The sequence below is a fragment of the Sebastes umbrosus genome, chromosome 5 (assembly GCF_015220745.1).
Source record: "Sebastes umbrosus isolate fSebUmb1 chromosome 5, fSebUmb1.pri, whole genome shotgun sequence".
Lineage (NCBI taxonomy): Eukaryota > Metazoa > Chordata > Actinopteri > Perciformes > Sebastidae > Sebastes > Sebastes umbrosus.
Genome location: NC_051273.1, coordinates 26,151,784 through 26,169,355, shown reverse-complemented (window position 1 = coordinate 26,169,355; position 17,572 = coordinate 26,151,784). Strand labels below are relative to the sequence as shown.

At 37.4% G+C, this 17,572-nt stretch overlaps 1 protein-coding gene across 4 annotated transcripts in view; it reads right to left on the bottom strand.

The window, feature by feature from the left end:
- The window catches only part of LOC119488018 (arf-GAP with coiled-coil, ANK repeat and PH domain-containing protein 2-like), a 62,455-nt gene extending 48,402 nt beyond the window's left edge, over positions 1 to 14,053 (bottom strand). For 2 of the 4 annotated variants that reach the window (XM_037769165.1, XM_037769166.1), the window contains exon 1: positions 13,551 to 14,052. In XM_037769165.1, the coding sequence (XP_037625093.1) occupies positions 13,551 to 13,603 (53 nt within the window). In that variant the 5' untranslated portion in view covers positions 13,604 to 14,052. Of the gene's footprint in view, positions 1 to 13,550 lie in introns of all 4 variants that reach the window. The other 2 variants (XM_037769164.1, XM_037769167.1) reach the window with 2 other exon arrangements.
- Between the last annotated feature and the right edge of the window lie 3,519 nt (positions 14,054 to 17,572).

Sequence of the window (17,572 nt, the reverse complement as noted above, 5' to 3'; positions counted from 1 at the left end):
GAAACCTAAATCTTTTAATCCCAAATGTACAGAGTCTTCAGAAAAGAGGTTTGTTGTCAGTTCATAAGTAGTTCTGAGAGCTGGTTGGTTTATGTCGTATAGATTTGAGCATTAGCTATTGCACCTGCATAATTTGTGAGGATACATCTTTGTTGATACAACAGAAATAACCTGCACGGAGTTAATTTTTCAATAAACTCAATCAGTCACTAATGTAAAAATCTAGAGTAAAAGCTGCATATTGATTCACTGAAATTTGACTAATTTTGTTAGTCAAATCACTGCACTTTCTTTTTAGCTGTGTCATTATAAACGCACACAATGCAGGAGCAACAGCCTGGCAGGCTGTCAACTTTACAAACCGAATCTGGTCTTGAAATGACCTCTCCACAAAACTGTGATGGAAGTAGAGAAGGGTAATGGAAACAGAGGGCTTCTCTGACGCTCTCAGCACCGACGCTGAATGTTAATGAAGTCAGCTAAACTACTATAGAACCAGACGCTGGTACGACCTTCTCTACTGCCGTCCAGCGTGACCGTCTCCTCGGCTGACAGCGCAGATTTTATCATTAAGCTACGACCACGAAATCTGTTCATCAGATATGATGTGAAAACATCAAAAGGCACTGAAACGTGGGTTTTACAGGTAAAACATGAGACTACAATAGGCTGCTAAAGACCCAGACATACCAAACTGACATCAAAGAATTAGCGGCGACGACGGTCGACTGTTGCGTCGCCTCAGGTCGCCTGTGTCCTGTCAGTAATAATGTTGTACGTCTATAGAAACAAAGAAATATCTACAGATAAGAAAAAGTATGAACCAATGAATCATAAACCCCCATGTTTTGGGGGGTGAAGAAAGGGAAGAGTCTGCTGAAGGCCATGATAAATCATTTTCATGCTCTCTCAGACATCTGAAAGCCTTAGAAAATAAGAGATGTAGCAATCACGTACTTTCCCAACCTCAAGAAGATCCATTTCTTATACTAAACAAGTCAACGAATGAACATTCAACCACACTTCCACATTCTCAGTATCGTGATATAGTGTTGTCTCAATATTGCATCATAGCGTCGATAAGCTTGCATCTCTCAACAGCATTGTGTGATAAAGTGGACTGGGTGATAAGCAGACAGCCCGGATGATTCAGGTATTTTGCTCTCAGAAAAGAGATTCTGCCTAAACATCTGATATCTGCAAACTAGAAAGCAGCAGCTGCCGCCAAACCAGTCAAGAAAGGATGACTTTATAATCAGTGGACAATCTCATCTCATTGAATTAAATAAACCAGACAACAGTCATAATATGCCACGTAGGGCTACCTTTCATTTCAAGTGTTTTGTAGCAAAATCTTTAGTGCATTTTGTTCTTAAACATGGAACGGAGCTCTGAATCCTGGCAGTATTAAGTATTATCAAACACACGACTCTTATAGTTTGGTCAACTATATTTAGTGTTTTTATATTTCATTTATGTAAGCTGCTGATTACAGATCAAACACTGCTTCATAGAGCAAGCTTTGGATAGAGTTTTAGGGACCTCTTCAAGTCGTCCAGCAAACAAGTTCAACTCGCGCGGTCACATCTTTGTGTCAGGTTGCACAGCCCTGGGCAAATTGGTGGACACGATGCAAGCATGTCACCTCTAAAATTCCCCATGCATCCTGTCTGAGAACCTGAAAATATTCATATTTAAGAAAGTCAGAACCAGCGAATTTTGGCACTTTTCCTTAAAAGTGACTTCAAACTAATTGATTATCAAAATAGTTGCAGATACATTTTCTGTCAACTTAATAGACTCCTTGTTTTAGAGCTGATCTCCATTGTGTGTCATCAAACCTTGCGGTCAAAGGAAACTGTGTTAAAGAAGTAATTGAGTTCATGTGAGCAGCTTTAAGTATATTTGCTGTGACTACACAGTGTCTGGTTTTACTCATTCAGCTCCAAAGAGAAATCATATCCACCACATGTGTTGACCTTTACAGCTAAGAGAGGACTCTCCCTCTCTGACAAAGCTAAGGGTGGAAGGAGAAACATGCAACATATGATTACTAGCTTTTTCACTACATGGAACAATATAAATTAGGGAACTAAGATATCCTGGTTTAAGTGCTGTTTGGGTGTGAGGGTGAAGCTGGGGCTAAATTGAGAGAGACGTGTGGTATGAAGGAGACTACAGCGCATGAAAAAAAGAAGAAAAAAAGCTGCCTTGTAAACCACATCAGGGAGAAAGAGGCCAATTCAGCATCACTGAGGGAATGTTTGGGTCCTATTTCGCTTTAAGTTGACCAAGATCACGCAAAGGGATTCAAAGTATACGCCAGACAGACGTCCACAATACTGTATGTCTAGAAGAGAAGCCCGCTTTGGATTATATTGGTCTAGTAAATAACATTTAACATCTAATGTATTTAGTGTTAGAGTGCAATATCTCATAACACTACACTAAGTTCACACTTCTTAAACTGTCACTGCCTTTTTTACATTATTATACATGCAACCTGGCAACCTGTCAAGAGCCGGCAACATTAATTAAGCAAAACAAACCGGCCACAGCAAGCTAGAAAAAAATTAAATAATGCCTGACAATGATATATTTGAATTCAGGACATCTCTGACTACATACATGCTGAAAATCAAACATTTTTACTGTATCAGTTTAGATATTTTCAACAGTAAAAGTCCCTAGAAGTGTATGATTCAACATTTCTACCATGGTCTAGTTTTAAAAAAAAGTTAAAAATTGCAATAAATCTAAATATCGAATCGCAGTACTTGTAGAATCGCACTACAGTGAACTAAATATCTTTGAGTGGTGGACAAAACAAGACATTTGAGGACATCATCTTGGGTTTTGGGAAACACTGATTGACATTTTTCATTTTCAACAATGGATTAATCAAGAAAATAATCAAAAGATTAATTGGCAATGAAAATAATCATAAGTTGCAGCCCTACTTAATTTAGGTTTCGTTTTTGATTCTTTTAGTTTAGTAGTCAAAAAGAAGTGAAAAATGTTCATCACAGTCTTTAAATCGCTTGTTTTCTTCAACTAAAACCAAAACTCCAAAATACTACGTTAAAGTGTGATGGTTTAGATACAGGGTTGCCCGGGAATCCACTGAAATGACTGAGTAAACAAACATCTACATAAAATGGTGTTATTTTAGAAGTGGGTGACTAAAGTTCATATGCCGCCAACAACAAACCAACATTAACAACAGGAACAGAAACAAAGCCTTAGATCCTTTCTGTGCTACTCAACCTATTACTTAGAGCTCTGACTACATAGTAACATCTCCTATAAAAGCGGAGACACCTAATTCTTTTGCAGTGATTCAGTGACCATGAACCAAAACAAAGAGCGCCTCCTCTCTGGCTCTGCGTGGCTGTTGGCAGCCGGCCTGCAGGCTGTACGCTCTCTGCATGCAGGAGTGAGGTAGTTGAACAGGTTTGTCATTCATGCTGCCAACACAATAGAGACTTCTGTGGGCCTGTGGCAAAGACCTCGGCACTTCAAAGACATAAGCTGACACTCTAAGACCATCTGCTCTTATATATTTCCTAATGCAGAGATTCTGTACTTTGAGGGTTGGCTGGTATGACTGGAAATCTGTTTCCATTTTACAATACCTGCACTACCTGCATTTGACTTCTTTTGTCTAAAAACCAAGCGATAAATCGATTCATTAAAATATTATTGGGCAGATTGACCAATAATGAAAATAATTGTCAATTGCAGCAGTAATGTCATTAAAAACATGTTTTGCTCCAGTCCCAAACTGGGTCATTTAATGTTAAAGGTGCTAAATTCAAAATTCAGAGCATTTCTATTGTTTCCACACGGCTCTCAACATGTCGATGGCCGAGCCGGTGGCTCACAGCTAACAGTGCAAACAAGGGATGCATGATATGGATTTTTTTCAGCCGTGGCTTTTTCAGCCATGGCTGATACCAAAACAATAAATCAATATTTTTTTGTATTTTCAAAAGAAGTTCATAACCTGCAGTTTATTATGCACACCGGCGTTTAACTGCCGTTTCTGACTGTGAGTAACATTGGCCGGACCTGGATCAGGACCAGAGTATATTTCACCGTGTTTCTGACAGCGAGCACACAATCAGTTTGGCTTTTCTTTATTGGCTCTATTTATTGACTATATTTGAATTATTTGAATAATAAATAATAATGTAAATCCCCCATTATCGGCCGATAATTTATCGAATCAATATATATATCGTGCATCCCTAGTGCAAACAACGGCAACAGTGCTGACAGAGCTAACGGTGTTAACCTGGGGGTTACGACACCATCAGTCGGGACGGCGTCATCAGCTGTAACCGTCATATGAGCGCAGTGAAGAGTGGCGGCCGTGAGCCACTCAGTGGGGATTGCAACACACACAACACTCCCGTCTAGACTATTGTAATTCCCCTCTAATTACCTGCCTCAGTCAATCTGCTTTAAATCGCCTTCAGGTGGTTCAAAATGCAGCGGCAGACTATTAACCAGAACTAGCCGTCGGCCTCACATCACCCCTGTTCTGACATCCCTCCATTGGCTCCCTGTAAAATTCAGAATCAACTTTAAGATCTTGCTAATTACATACAAGGCACTGCATGACCTCGCCCCCAGGTACATTGCTGATCTCCTTGTTCCAAATTCGACCTGTCGAACACTTCGATCCTATAATCTCGGCCTTTTATCCATCCCCCGCTCAAACTGCAAAACAAAAGGTAATCGGTCTTAGCCCCAACTCTCTGGAATCACCTCTCCCAATCTATTAGAGCTGCTGAATCTCTGGACTGTTTTAAGCAGCTTCTAAAAACCCATCTCTATAGGCAAGCCTTTCTATAGGCCTCATCCACATGTGTGTTTGTCTGTTTTTGTTTGATCGGTTTCTCATTGTTTCTGTGTGTCATATTGTAATTTTTCCTTGTTTTTTTTCATTGTTTGACGTTTCATTTTGTGTGTGAAGCACTTTGTAACGGTGTGTTTTAAAAGGAGGGAGAGTGACTTCATTCTCTGCTCAGGTAGATATTACTCCTCTATATCTTTACAAAGCAAATAGTTGTTGATTCTATATTAATGCTCTGAATATTGTGTAGAGAACCATATGCCAACATATATAGAGTAATCCCATATTTATACTTTCCTACATGATATAGCTCCAAACTCCAGAGTTAGCTGTAAACAGGCTTACTTCCAAATGACTATAACTAATCCAATTTAGAGATGTCTGACAGCTGAATAGCTCCACATCACAGCTTTCCTTTGATGTTTTCTAATTATATTTTGTATAAAGTCCAGTAGTGTTTTGTCATATCTTCTTCCCTCTGCTGTCAATTATGTCTTAATGTATAGAAAGATGATTACACATGGGGTTCGGGTTTTTAATTTACATTCTTATGACTTCCATGAGGAAACGAATAAAGTTTATTCCACTGGACTGAAATGACAGCATTGGTGGTCGTGGTGGAACAAAACAATTCAACACTTTGAATCTGTTACTGTGGATGGAAATGTGAAGAATGGGGTGAGCTTCAGTGCTGTGACGTAGATCCTGTAATTGTTAGAGAGTGATGCAGTGGTGATATGGAGGAGGGGGATCCTGCTGTGGTAAAAACCCACCATTAGACGCACAAGCTTCAACAACGACATCAACAAGATGAGCTCATTACTTAAAGATAAACAGTTACGTGGGCTCTTGGCAAGTTCTACTTGTTGTTGTATTTATTGCACATCCTCAGCCTTCCTATGTCTTACATACGTTGTAAGAAGGAAACAGACTGAGGAGAGTCATAACTACAGCATTTTCTACTGCAAAGATTGAGGGCTGATTGTTATCGGCGGGCTAATATGTATGAGTTAACACATTTAAGGCCTTAACACACCAGCAGCTTTTCTTTTTTTTTTGGGCGTGTGGGGTTCGATTAATTTGCAAGTCAAAATATTTTTTCAAACTGTTGTTTTTGTCATGAGTTCTTTCCTGGTACTTTCCCAAAGAACTAAGGATGTTAATAATTAACCGTTTAATGCTATCGGCTAAATGGTTAAAACAAATATTACAAATGTATTAAGAAGCTGAGCAAAACCCAGAGGAGCGGCTTATCACCGAAGGAGAATAACTGGTCCACCTTAACAGCCCACCTTAATAGAGTCTGAGCCGGTGTTGCAAGATACATGAGCTTGGCTCGGGTCTTGGGTCTGAGGAGTTGTAGCATTTATTCATCGACAAGTAAACTGTACAAACACTGCACAACTACGTTCACAGCTGTTCACCGCTGCCACACACACATACACGCTCTGTCGGACATTCGCTAACGTTACGCTGGGCTGACAGACCGTATAGTGTGTGTCAACAGCGAGCACCAAGCCACCAGCAACGCTGCATATCCGAAAGCAGCACAAACACGTATCTATTCTATTGTCATATTCTACGAAAATGGCCTGTGTTGAACAACAAAATATTACAAATATAATAAGCGTTTTCAGTCCACATTTTTTTCAATTAACTTATTTAATCTTTTGGCCTAATGTCAGAAGTTGGTGAAAAATAACACTTTCTAAGAGTCAGTTTTATTGAATATGCTGCGCCTACTTACTGAAATACAACCGTGTCTTGCAGTACCAATACAGTCAGTCCTCACATTTCATTAGCTGTTAATTTCCTTTATTAACAACCATTAAAAGGAAACGAACCACAGCTCAATTAAATCAAACTGCAACAAGCCCTGCATGCTAACAAGCCTCCCATGGGAAACTAATCAGGGAGTTCTGTATTAAACAAGACTGACAGTTTATCTGCCAGCTCTACAGCTGCCGTCAATGACTCAGGGGGAAACTGCAACCGGAGCTGTTTGACCAATGACTTCATCTCATGGCTGGCGGCCGAGCTCCGAATCAGCAAAACCAATCAGAAGCAAGAAGCAATCATGTTATCATGATTAAGAAGCGGGTGAAGACAGCGACAAAGGTTGCTGCTAATTAAAGAAATTAGCTCACTTCTGGGCCATTCGTGTCTACTAGGTATAAAAACATATCCATCTTACTCTGGTGATGTTTTATTTTTTTATCTCTTGGTGTTATGCTTCCTTGTGTGGCCTAATTAGAATCAGATATTTTAACATTTCAGCTCCACAGATGTTCAAAGTTTTGGTCAACCAACTGTCATTACTGTCTTAAAGGACCAGTGTGTAACAATTAGGAGGATCTTTTGGCAGAAATGGAATATAATATTAATAAGTATGTTTTCTTTAGTGTATAATCATCTGAAACTAAGAATTGTTGTGTTTTCGTTAACTTAGCACAGTGATTCTCAAAGTGGGGTCCGGGGAACCCCAGGGGCCCGTGGCACTCTGCTAGGGGTCCACGAAATAATTTGCTACAAATTATAAAATTGTGCTGTATCATTAAAAGTACCTGTCTAAAGATGGGAACCATTTGCACCAATAAAACAAGCATATTTTGTCCATTACTCCACCACACATTAGCTTTGGGCCAATAGAAACTCTGATATGATTGTGACACATCACGTCAATCTGTCATGAATCAGTCACTTCACTCACTATAATGCAAATATTCCAATCAAACTTTTCTGAAATAGGCTTATTTACTATGATGTGTTTTGTAACACTGTTATGACAACTTCTGTTATGATTTGTTCAGAGCTTTCTGCCAATGATTTGAAGGAGAAATACATTCATTATTTTAAAATTGAAGCACTTACTGAAAGTCTACATTAAACTGTTTCATCATTTTAAATATCTGGATTCATTAGGACATTGGTCTTAACATGACTCAAACTGAAATGTGTTTCTATTTATCACTATGAAACAGGTCGGAGGTATTTATGTTGAAAGGTTTTACAAGGGTACAAATGGTAGGAAGCATATGCTTGATTACGATTGTTGATTATGATTAATTGTTATGATTATGAGGGGGTCTTGGAAAAACTTTCTACCCCTGTAAAGGGTCCCTGGCACCAAAAACCTCTGCCTTAGAATGAACCCTTCATATCTACATAGGGAGCGGGTCCTCTTCACGGAGTCCGCCATGTTGCTAAAACCAAACACTGGCACACTGGCAAACACCACGCCTCTTTAGCTCTCCGACACGCTTGGCACACGGGAAAAGTTGTAATCTGCAACCTTGCCGCTAGATACCGCCAGATCCTACACACTGTTCCTTTAATATGACAAAAAAAACTATTGCAAATTGTAGCCTCCTTTGGGACCTTGCAGGGTAGAAAGACATGTTAAATATGTAAAATATTTACCCATATACATGTGGGGAGAAAAGCCACGGCCCTCTGAAGGGAATTTTCAACTCTCATAGTTGAAGAGGAGCCAGGAAAGGCTGAGTCTAACGTCTATTCTCAAGTGGAAAACTAGGTTACCAGGGATAACTGCCAAAAATACATAATTTTTGCACTAGTGCATCTCTCTTTCCTCCGAGCTGAAAGCTTGGTTTATGACCAAAGACATCTTCCCAACTAAAATGAGGATGAGAGCAAAAAAAAAAAAATGCGGGGTGTGCCAAATTACCACTTGAAAACAACCCTCTCCACATTTGGGGGCTCCATATTCTCTGGCACAAAGTTGAAAGCAAACACCAAAATGGAAACAGATGTTGAGCGAGTGAGAGCTGCTCCACACACTGGTGTGTATACATCCATGTTTTCATCAATTCTGTCTTTCTCTCTCGCTATGTCCTCTTCTCTGGCCAAACATAACAAGCGGGGGATGGAAAAATAAGAGTAAAACGATGGTGGTCCAAGTGGAAAACTGTGCTGTGATAATCTCTGATCAGTCCATCAGGATGAAGCTACAGTTAGGAAACTTTGAGAGATGACACTTAAAGGCCAAAGAGCACTAAAAATATAGAGCGAGAGGAGGCTCAGTACTTAGCTGGATTCCTGGTTGCAGAGGATCATGGGAAGTGGCTTCCTATCAGACTGGAAATCCATCATTTTGATATTCAGGTGGTACAAAAATCTAATGTTTGTTATCCTTAAAACTACAGAGAATTTGCCCAAGTCTGAATCAAATGACAGGTTTCTTTCACATGCAACTTAATACAGTGAGTTGGAAATACTGTACAGAACCAGCAAGGTTTGTTAGGAAACCATATTTCCCCAAAAGAACCTACATTTGGAAGCTGAGGTTATATATAGCAACTCTGATATATATTTATTTTTGCGTGAGAGCCGTAAGAGTCTGGTCTGGGGCGGGTCTGGTCTGGGTCTGTAGAATATGATGTGTAGGCCAGGACATCTCTGCAGCATGACAATATTTAATTTTAAATGCTATTTTGACACACATTTTGCCTTTAAAAAATATTCAGCCTCCTGTGATTTGAAAATTGCAGTAGGCCATATTGCGATTTTGATCAAATTTAGATTAATTGTGCAGCCTTACATTTGACCAGGTAAGAAAACAAAAGAGAGGCAGGAGTAAACATTACATTTGCAGAGACTAAACGTGATCTATTTTATTTTAAAGCTGAAAAAAAGATTATTTTCATTATCGATTAATCTGCCATTATTTTTTTCTTGTGTATGTTCTGTGAATGTGATCTGTTAATGTCAGAAAATAGTGAAAACTGCTCATGACAATCACTTAAAATCCTGAAGTGTTTAAATTGCTTTTTCTTCAGTTTAAAACCCAAAGATATTCAATTTATGAATACATAAAACAGAAACAATCTGCTAATACTCATAATTGAGAAACTGGAACTAGCTAACGTTTGGGATATTTGATTGAAAAACTGATTTTCAAAATAGTTGTCAAGGAATTCCCTGTCAATAAATTAAAGATTAGTCCACTCATTGTTTCAGCTCTAAATTGTCTACAATAATCTGACCAATGCATTTAATATTTGTAGCTGCACATACACTTTTTAAAAGGCAATGTTTTCACTTATTTAAGTTAATTACACCATCTGCTCAGGCTGAATGGGTGGAGATATGCTGGAATAATGCAATTAAGAATGATAAAAGTATAACTGATACAAATTTTGAAGATGGCTATTGTTGACTTACTATGTATTTATTAACAATTGGGGATCAAGTCTTGTACACAAATGATTGACTTTCAATAAGGAATATGTATTATTTTGAAGTCTAAGGGAAAAGGGTATCAATTATGAACTGATTGGTATAGGTTTCAGACAAACAATGTATGTTCACCAAATCCTCTGTCTGCAGTCCAGCTGAGGTTAGTCTCCTAGCTTTGTTTGATAAACTGAACATCACTGACACAACTTGACAAACTGTCTGTAGTGACTCAACACGTTCTGTTATCAGGAATCAGGCAAAGTTGAGTGTGCATGAGGAAGGTGATGACGATGCAAAGAAGGAAAGAAAGTTCACAAAATAAGGCTTCCGTCGAATAGTGTTATTCGCTTAGGAAGGTTCCTAACTGAGTGTAATGACCCGGAAATATTTAACTAGCAGCCATGATACGGGCTGGTCCAATTCTCTAAATGCTAAGAAAAGGGTACACGGGAGCTGGATTCTCACGATATCGACCAATCAGCGTCCTGTGAGGAGCTACTGGCAGCTATGGGCGTGGCTTATGTGTATGAGACGACACGGAGAGGTGACTGTTAAAAAAAACAATGGCGGCCTGAAGAGGTTAGCGTAGATGCTGCAATAGCATCAGTTATATCAGAACTGGAGAGTATTTTCTTCATTGAAAGAAGAGCAAAGAACGACTTTTCTCGATGGAAACAATGTTTTGACTCTCCTCCCAACTGGCTTCGGCAAGAGTTTGATTGACAGCTGGTTTATCCAATCACATGCCTGCCCTTTTAAAAACAGTTTCCAATGACAGCTTCTCAGATGGTTCGGTGTAGCATCAGGTTAAAGGAAAGGCGATTGTTTCCTTGCTTATCTCCTTTAGCATAGGGTATACTGGACCATCCTTTATGAAAGGATAGGATGCCATCCCACAATTCCTTGCAACAGCAACTTAAAACTCAAAAATTCTATATTGGTAAAAACTATTAGATTATTTAGAAAGACCCCGGTTGTTTTTTCTTTTTATTCATCTTTTCCTTTCCCTGCACTTTTACTATTTGTAGTATAATTTATTTTTATTTTTATATTATTCTATACTGTGAAATATATTTACTGAACATTTTGTGATGAAAAATCTGAACATGTTTTATGTAACTACTGTATTGAATGTTCTAAATAAGGTATAGGAAAAAAAACAAAAAAACATATGGCCGTCAATAACATCCGCCATTAATTGTACCACTCTTTGATTGTAAACGGATAATTTGTTCTGTTTTGGATAGGAATCATTACTTGAATTGTACAGCACTGAGTTTGTCACTGTACTCATTTTCTATGCGTTATAAATAAAGTTGCAATCAGAAAAACAAAAAACATCCGCCGTAGAATAAGCGCAGTCGGATTCTCTGAGCACCGCGGTTGTCTTTTCCCAAGTCCTTGTGAATTCTCCTTCACATCTTTCCTTGACCTTGTGACGTTTTCCATTGAGGTCAAGGAAAAGTGGTTAGGAAAAGACATTATTTTTGACTATTCAACCGCAGCTCACATCCCAAGTTGCAAAGAGAACTGCCAAGCTTTAAAGAAATAGACCAATAGACCAATCAATTATGAAAGTATACTAATGACTGAGATCCTCATACCCAATACACAAGGGTGTATGTCACAATAGGAGTGTTAGACCAGCCAACTTCCAAGCAACACAGCTGAATGGGAGGTTTCTCTTTATTCAAACCTCCTCATGTTAACATCTGTTCCTCGTTTCTGAGGGAGAGGATGTTGCAGCAACAGCGAAGGGAGTCATGGGAGGAAGGAGGTGCTTTCTCAAATCTCTGGAAAATGCAATGCGAGTGAGCAGGAAGTTGAGAGCAAACATCCCATATTACACAGCTCTTTAAGCTTGATGAATTGAAAACAAAAAGAAGTTGTTGTTGTTGTGAGTGATGATGTCAGAAGTGACTCTGCTGCCAGGAATACATCACATGAACACCCACCGCCTGACGAAAACTGATGAAGAGCTCGTTTACACTTTTGGTTGGACTCAGCCATTATTCCCTTCATGCAAATACTAATAAAATGGAGGTTGAGTTTTAAGATGTACCACCTAATGTGAGCGGTGAGAGAAGAAGCACAGCTGAAACCATTAATTGAGTGGTCAACTAACAGAAAATTGGCAACTATATCGCTCATATGGCTGCAACTAACGATTATTTTCATGGTCGATTAATCTGTTGAATATTTCCTTGATTAATCGATTAGTTGTTTGGTCTATAAAATGTCTCGTTTTGTCAACAACTCAAAGATATTCAGTTTACTGTCACAGAGGAGTAAATAAACCAGAAAATATTCACATTTAAGAAACTAAAATCAGAAAATATTATTTGTTTTCTTAAAAAAATACTCAAACCGATTATCAAAATAGTTGGCGATTAATTTAATAGTTGAAATCGATTAATAGTTGCAGCTCTAAATTCGCTCAAGTCATTCTTAAAGCAAAAATGGCAAAAATCACTTCTTAAATGTGACTATTGCTGGGTTTCTTTGTCTCTACAATACTAAACGTAATAGTTTTAGGAAGTGTTGGACTATATACATGTATGTCAACTTTGGCTTTGGGAAATTGTGATGGGTAATCTTTTTACCATAGCCCAAACAATTAATGATTAATCTGGAAAACTACTGACAGATTAATCAGTGATGTAAATAGTCCTCATGTGCAATACAAATTAACCATCATTATCACTGCATTTACACAGTCCATATTTAAGAAATATTCTTATTTAATTATTATTTATACTTAACAAACTTAATAGATCCCACAGCATTTTGTATTTACTTATTTACACTGTGGTTATATATTGTATGTGTTTGATGCACATATTTGAACATAGATATTTCCTATATTTTCTAATTTCTTATTTATTTATGTTTCTCTACATATACTGTGTTATATATTGTAGCATTATGTACATATTCATGTCTATTTTCTTGCATTTCTTTATGCTCAATGAAGTATTTCTGATTCTGATAGTGTCCTGTCCTGCCAAATAAAAGCTAACAAGAGTATTCAATCCCAGTTAAATGAAGTGTGGTACAGTGTGATGTACTGCACACAATAACAATGAAAGCTGGGGTGTCACACAGTCTCATACTGTATGCTTGAAATGTTAAACAATGGCAAATTAAGGCTACTGGCACAGACTGACTTCCTACATTCATTTTTAATACACATTCCTATCTTTTACATAATTTATACTCAGATAACAAGCAGCAGAACAGTTTGCTACTGCTCCTATGTGCTCCTATACGTGCTGGCCACACCAGTCAGTGAGTTTATGTTTGGTTTCCTAACCCACCCAGCAGCAGGCTGGCTCCAGATCTCTACAGACAGAAATAGACAAGTGGCAGGCAGCACACAGCTAGCTGCTGATTAGCCTGGGTTAGCAGCTAACTGGATTACTTCCCTGTGATAAATAAATAAACAACCACTAACAACAAGAGAACAAAAAGCCTGGCTGTCAGGACTCACCTGAACCGTGGAGAGTCCTTCAAACACTCCTCGAAGTCCACAGTGATCTTCATGCTGTCGCAGTGAGTGGAACCAGCAGACTGGTTGCTTAGAGACAGCAGTAATCCAGGATCTCCTTCCAGGCTGGTTATTAGCTTGTTAGCTAACGCTCCTGTGTCTCTGTCCTCTGTCCTCTGTCTCTGTCTCTGTCCTCTGCTAGCCAGCTAGCCTCTCAGGCCAGCAGCTACAGCTATTAACAAGTGGAGGAAATGTGACCATAAACGACCTGGGTGTTGAAGGGCTGACTGCCAACAAAACGCAACAACAACAACAGAAGTATGAGCCGCAGCGGTCAGTCAGAGCGGAGAGCGGAGAGGCTGGTCCGGCAGAGAGGTCTTCATAGCAGCCAGTGGGGAGGAGGAGGAGCTGCTCTTCATCAGCCAGTGGGGAGGAGGAGGAGCTGCTCTTCATCAGCCAGTGGGGAGGAGGAGGAGCTGCTCTTCATCAGCCAGTGGGGAGGAGGAGGAGCTGCTCTTCATCAGCCAGTGGGGAGGAGGAGGAGCTGCTCTTCATCAGCCAGGGAGGAGGAGGAGGAGCTGCTCTTCATCAGCCAGGGAGGAGGAGGAGCTGCTCTTCATCTGCTCTCACTACTGACTCACACTCAGAGATCCTCTACACTGGGAACAGATGGAGCACTATCCAGAGAGAGAGCTTCTGGCAGTGTCACTATCAATATCACTATCAGTCATCATACAAAACAGTGTGAGAACAATAATAATATGAGAAAAAGGGGAAAAGTCTTCTCCTATGGCCCATGTAATGATCATATTTACTTACACACCAAAAAACTGACAATAACCTGATATTTTCATTATCATTCATTCATTCATTCTCACTGTGCAATATCATTTTCCACTTGTGCAATTTTGTTAATAGTCTGTTTATTGTCAATACTGTATATACTGCTCCTATTTTTATACTTCTTTCTATTTAAATGGTTCATATTTTGTTACACTTTGTTCAGCTCTTTTTTTTACTGTGTATTGTTATTAATTGTTTTTTATTTGTTTGTTTGTTTTATTGACACAACAAACATTAATTACTTCTTTATTGTTTTCTTCCATTTACATGCATGTTCTTTTTAAATATCTATATATTGTAATTTGCTTAATGAATTGTATGTATGTATATATATGTTTTTGTTTTTATTTTTTTCTTCTTTAATTTTTATTTATATTGAATTGACGCTTTGGTAATATTGTTCACCTGACAGTCATGCCAATAAAGCAAATTGAATTGAATTGAATTGAAATATGAGAAAAAGGGGGAAAAGTCTTCTCCTATGGCCCATGTAATGATCATATTTTGCTTTCTTTTATGCTGTTTTCTTATTCTTCTCTCCCTCTTCTCTCTTATTTGGCCCCTGGGGAAGTATGTTTTTATTATAAGCAGAATAAGGGCAAGTATTATGATGAGATACTCTATAGCCCCTCATATTACTGTCTCACAATCAGCTTTAATCTACTTATTATCTATTCATTTGTCACTACTTATTTTGTCATAATATCTATGTATTTATTTTTTCTTTTCTTTCTTGTTTTTTCTTTTCCTTCACATACAAATTGTGCTTTTGGATTTATGATTATGTTATGGCATGTTATTTTTTTTATATTATGCATTTCCTTTCTTTATGACCATGATTATTATTATTTTGACTAATTCTAATTTATTTTCCTCCCACATACTTTCCATTAATATTATTATTATTATTATTATTTTGTCTGTTTGTTTGACTATTTATCCTTGCTTTAATTTTCTTTTTTATATTTGTTATTTTCTTTATTTTCTTTCTTTCCCCTCACATAAAAATATTGCTTTTGGATTTATATTTATGCATGTTCTTTGTCTTATTCATTAATATTGTATGATGAAATGATTTTATATCTTGGAAAACAAATTACATGTAGCTTATTGTTTAACTGAGTCAATAAAAGTCAAAAAAAAAAAAAAAAAAAAAAGTGAGTCTATTGTCTTTCCAATTTTAGGAAATAAAAAATGTCTGTAATCCCATGAGAAGGAGGGCTTTTGGACTTCCAAGTATCAAAATGTCTTGCTAGCAAGGTGCCAAAAGCTTTTATTGGTTTTAACCAACATAAACATTTGGCAGAGTTTATAATTAAGAACTTACGCATACATGGTGGATTTTATTAGATTCGTCCAATATTTTCAGACTCACTACATTTAATTTCAAGTCTTTTAGACCAACAATATAACATGGAAGTCAAGGCTTCAGCATTTATTCTTAGCAGTGTGGGGAACTCTTTGACACAAAATGCTCAACAGTGAGTCAGCTGATGATCACTCTTCTATATAAAAATAGATGGGTGACAACTGTTGCTTAAACCACGGATGATTGGGTTTGATGACTGCTGCTGGATTTTCTCAGTTATTTATGTTGTGCCGTCACTGACATAAATACTTTTATGGGATTTTTTTGGGGACTTTATCATGTTTGTTCCGTGTTTCACCTTCTTAACCTGCTTGCAGGACAAATTTCCTTTAAGGACAATAATCTGGAAGCATTTCTTCTTTATTTGGAAATGAATAAAAAGTGTCATTGAACATTTAACTGAATAAGTAAAATAAAATAAAATACTTCCAAATAATAATTAGAAGTCATTAGTATTACAGCACCATTATTAGCTCTCTTAATACAACCTCTGTGTTATATATATGTATTACTGCTCATTACGCATATATACTACATCCCTGTATTCATTCAGTTTATCCATTTTTAATACTATGAACCACACATTCACATTATTTTATATTTTATTTATGTTTATATTTTAGCCCTATATTTTAACTTGCACTACTTTATGTCTTAGAATCTCATTTTGCTATTACTTGTGTGATTTTCTTTTACATGTTTAATGAGCATTGTTGAAGGGAACCTGAGATTCATAGATTTGCATTGCAAACGACTGCTTCGTTGTAATTGTTGTGCATATGGTGATAATAAAGAAACTTTGAACGTCCATTGCTTTACAACCACGTGAAAAATAGTGTGCACTCGAAAACTGACCAAGAGTGATGCGTCTGTGTTTCCTACACGATCTCTGTGTCAGTGGACGCAGTCAGGACGCCTCCTTATTTTCTACTCCACCATATTTCATACTGTACATTTAATCACTCCTTAAGTATTAAAACGTTAACAAGACGGATATGTTAAAACATTTGACCTGTTATCGGCTTCTCTCTCTGTTTTGTGGTTGAATGAAACAGCAGAAGATGCGTTCATTAGCTGTAAACATGTAGGATAATCCTGGTAAGAACAAACACAGTCCCTCTGTTTTATCCTATTAGAGTTCCTGAAACACAACGAGAGCGGCAGATATGTTGTGTAACAGCGACATCTGGTGGTCAGATAGCGGTACTGTCATTTCACAGATCACCTGAAAATGTGTGCATCAAAGTAGCCTATAATGTTGAGTACTGGCACTTCATTTTTATTTAAGACCACAACATTTATTTATTTTTATTTATTTATTTAGCCATCCATAATTTTTTTCTATTATTATTATTATTATTATTATTATTATTATTATTATTATTATTATTATTATTATTATTATTTTGTCTGTTTGTTTGACTATTTCTCCTTGCTTTAATTTGTTTTATAATTGTTATTTTCTTTCTTTCCCCTCACATAAAAATATTGCTTATGGATTTATGATTATGTTATGGCATGTTCTTTGTCTTATTCATTGATATTGTAAGATGAAATGATTTTGTATCTTGGAAAACAATGTACAAAAGTAAAAGAAAAAAGAAAAAAAAAAGTGAGTTATTATTATCATTATAATAATTCCTTCTATTTAAATGGTTCATATTTTGTTACACTTTGATTAGCTCTTTTTTACTGTGTTAACTGATGCATCTTGTATTTTGCACTATACCCTTTGCTGCTGTACACTGCAAATTCCGCCACTGCTGGACTAATAAAGAAATATCATATCTTATCTTATTAGTAATAATAGTAG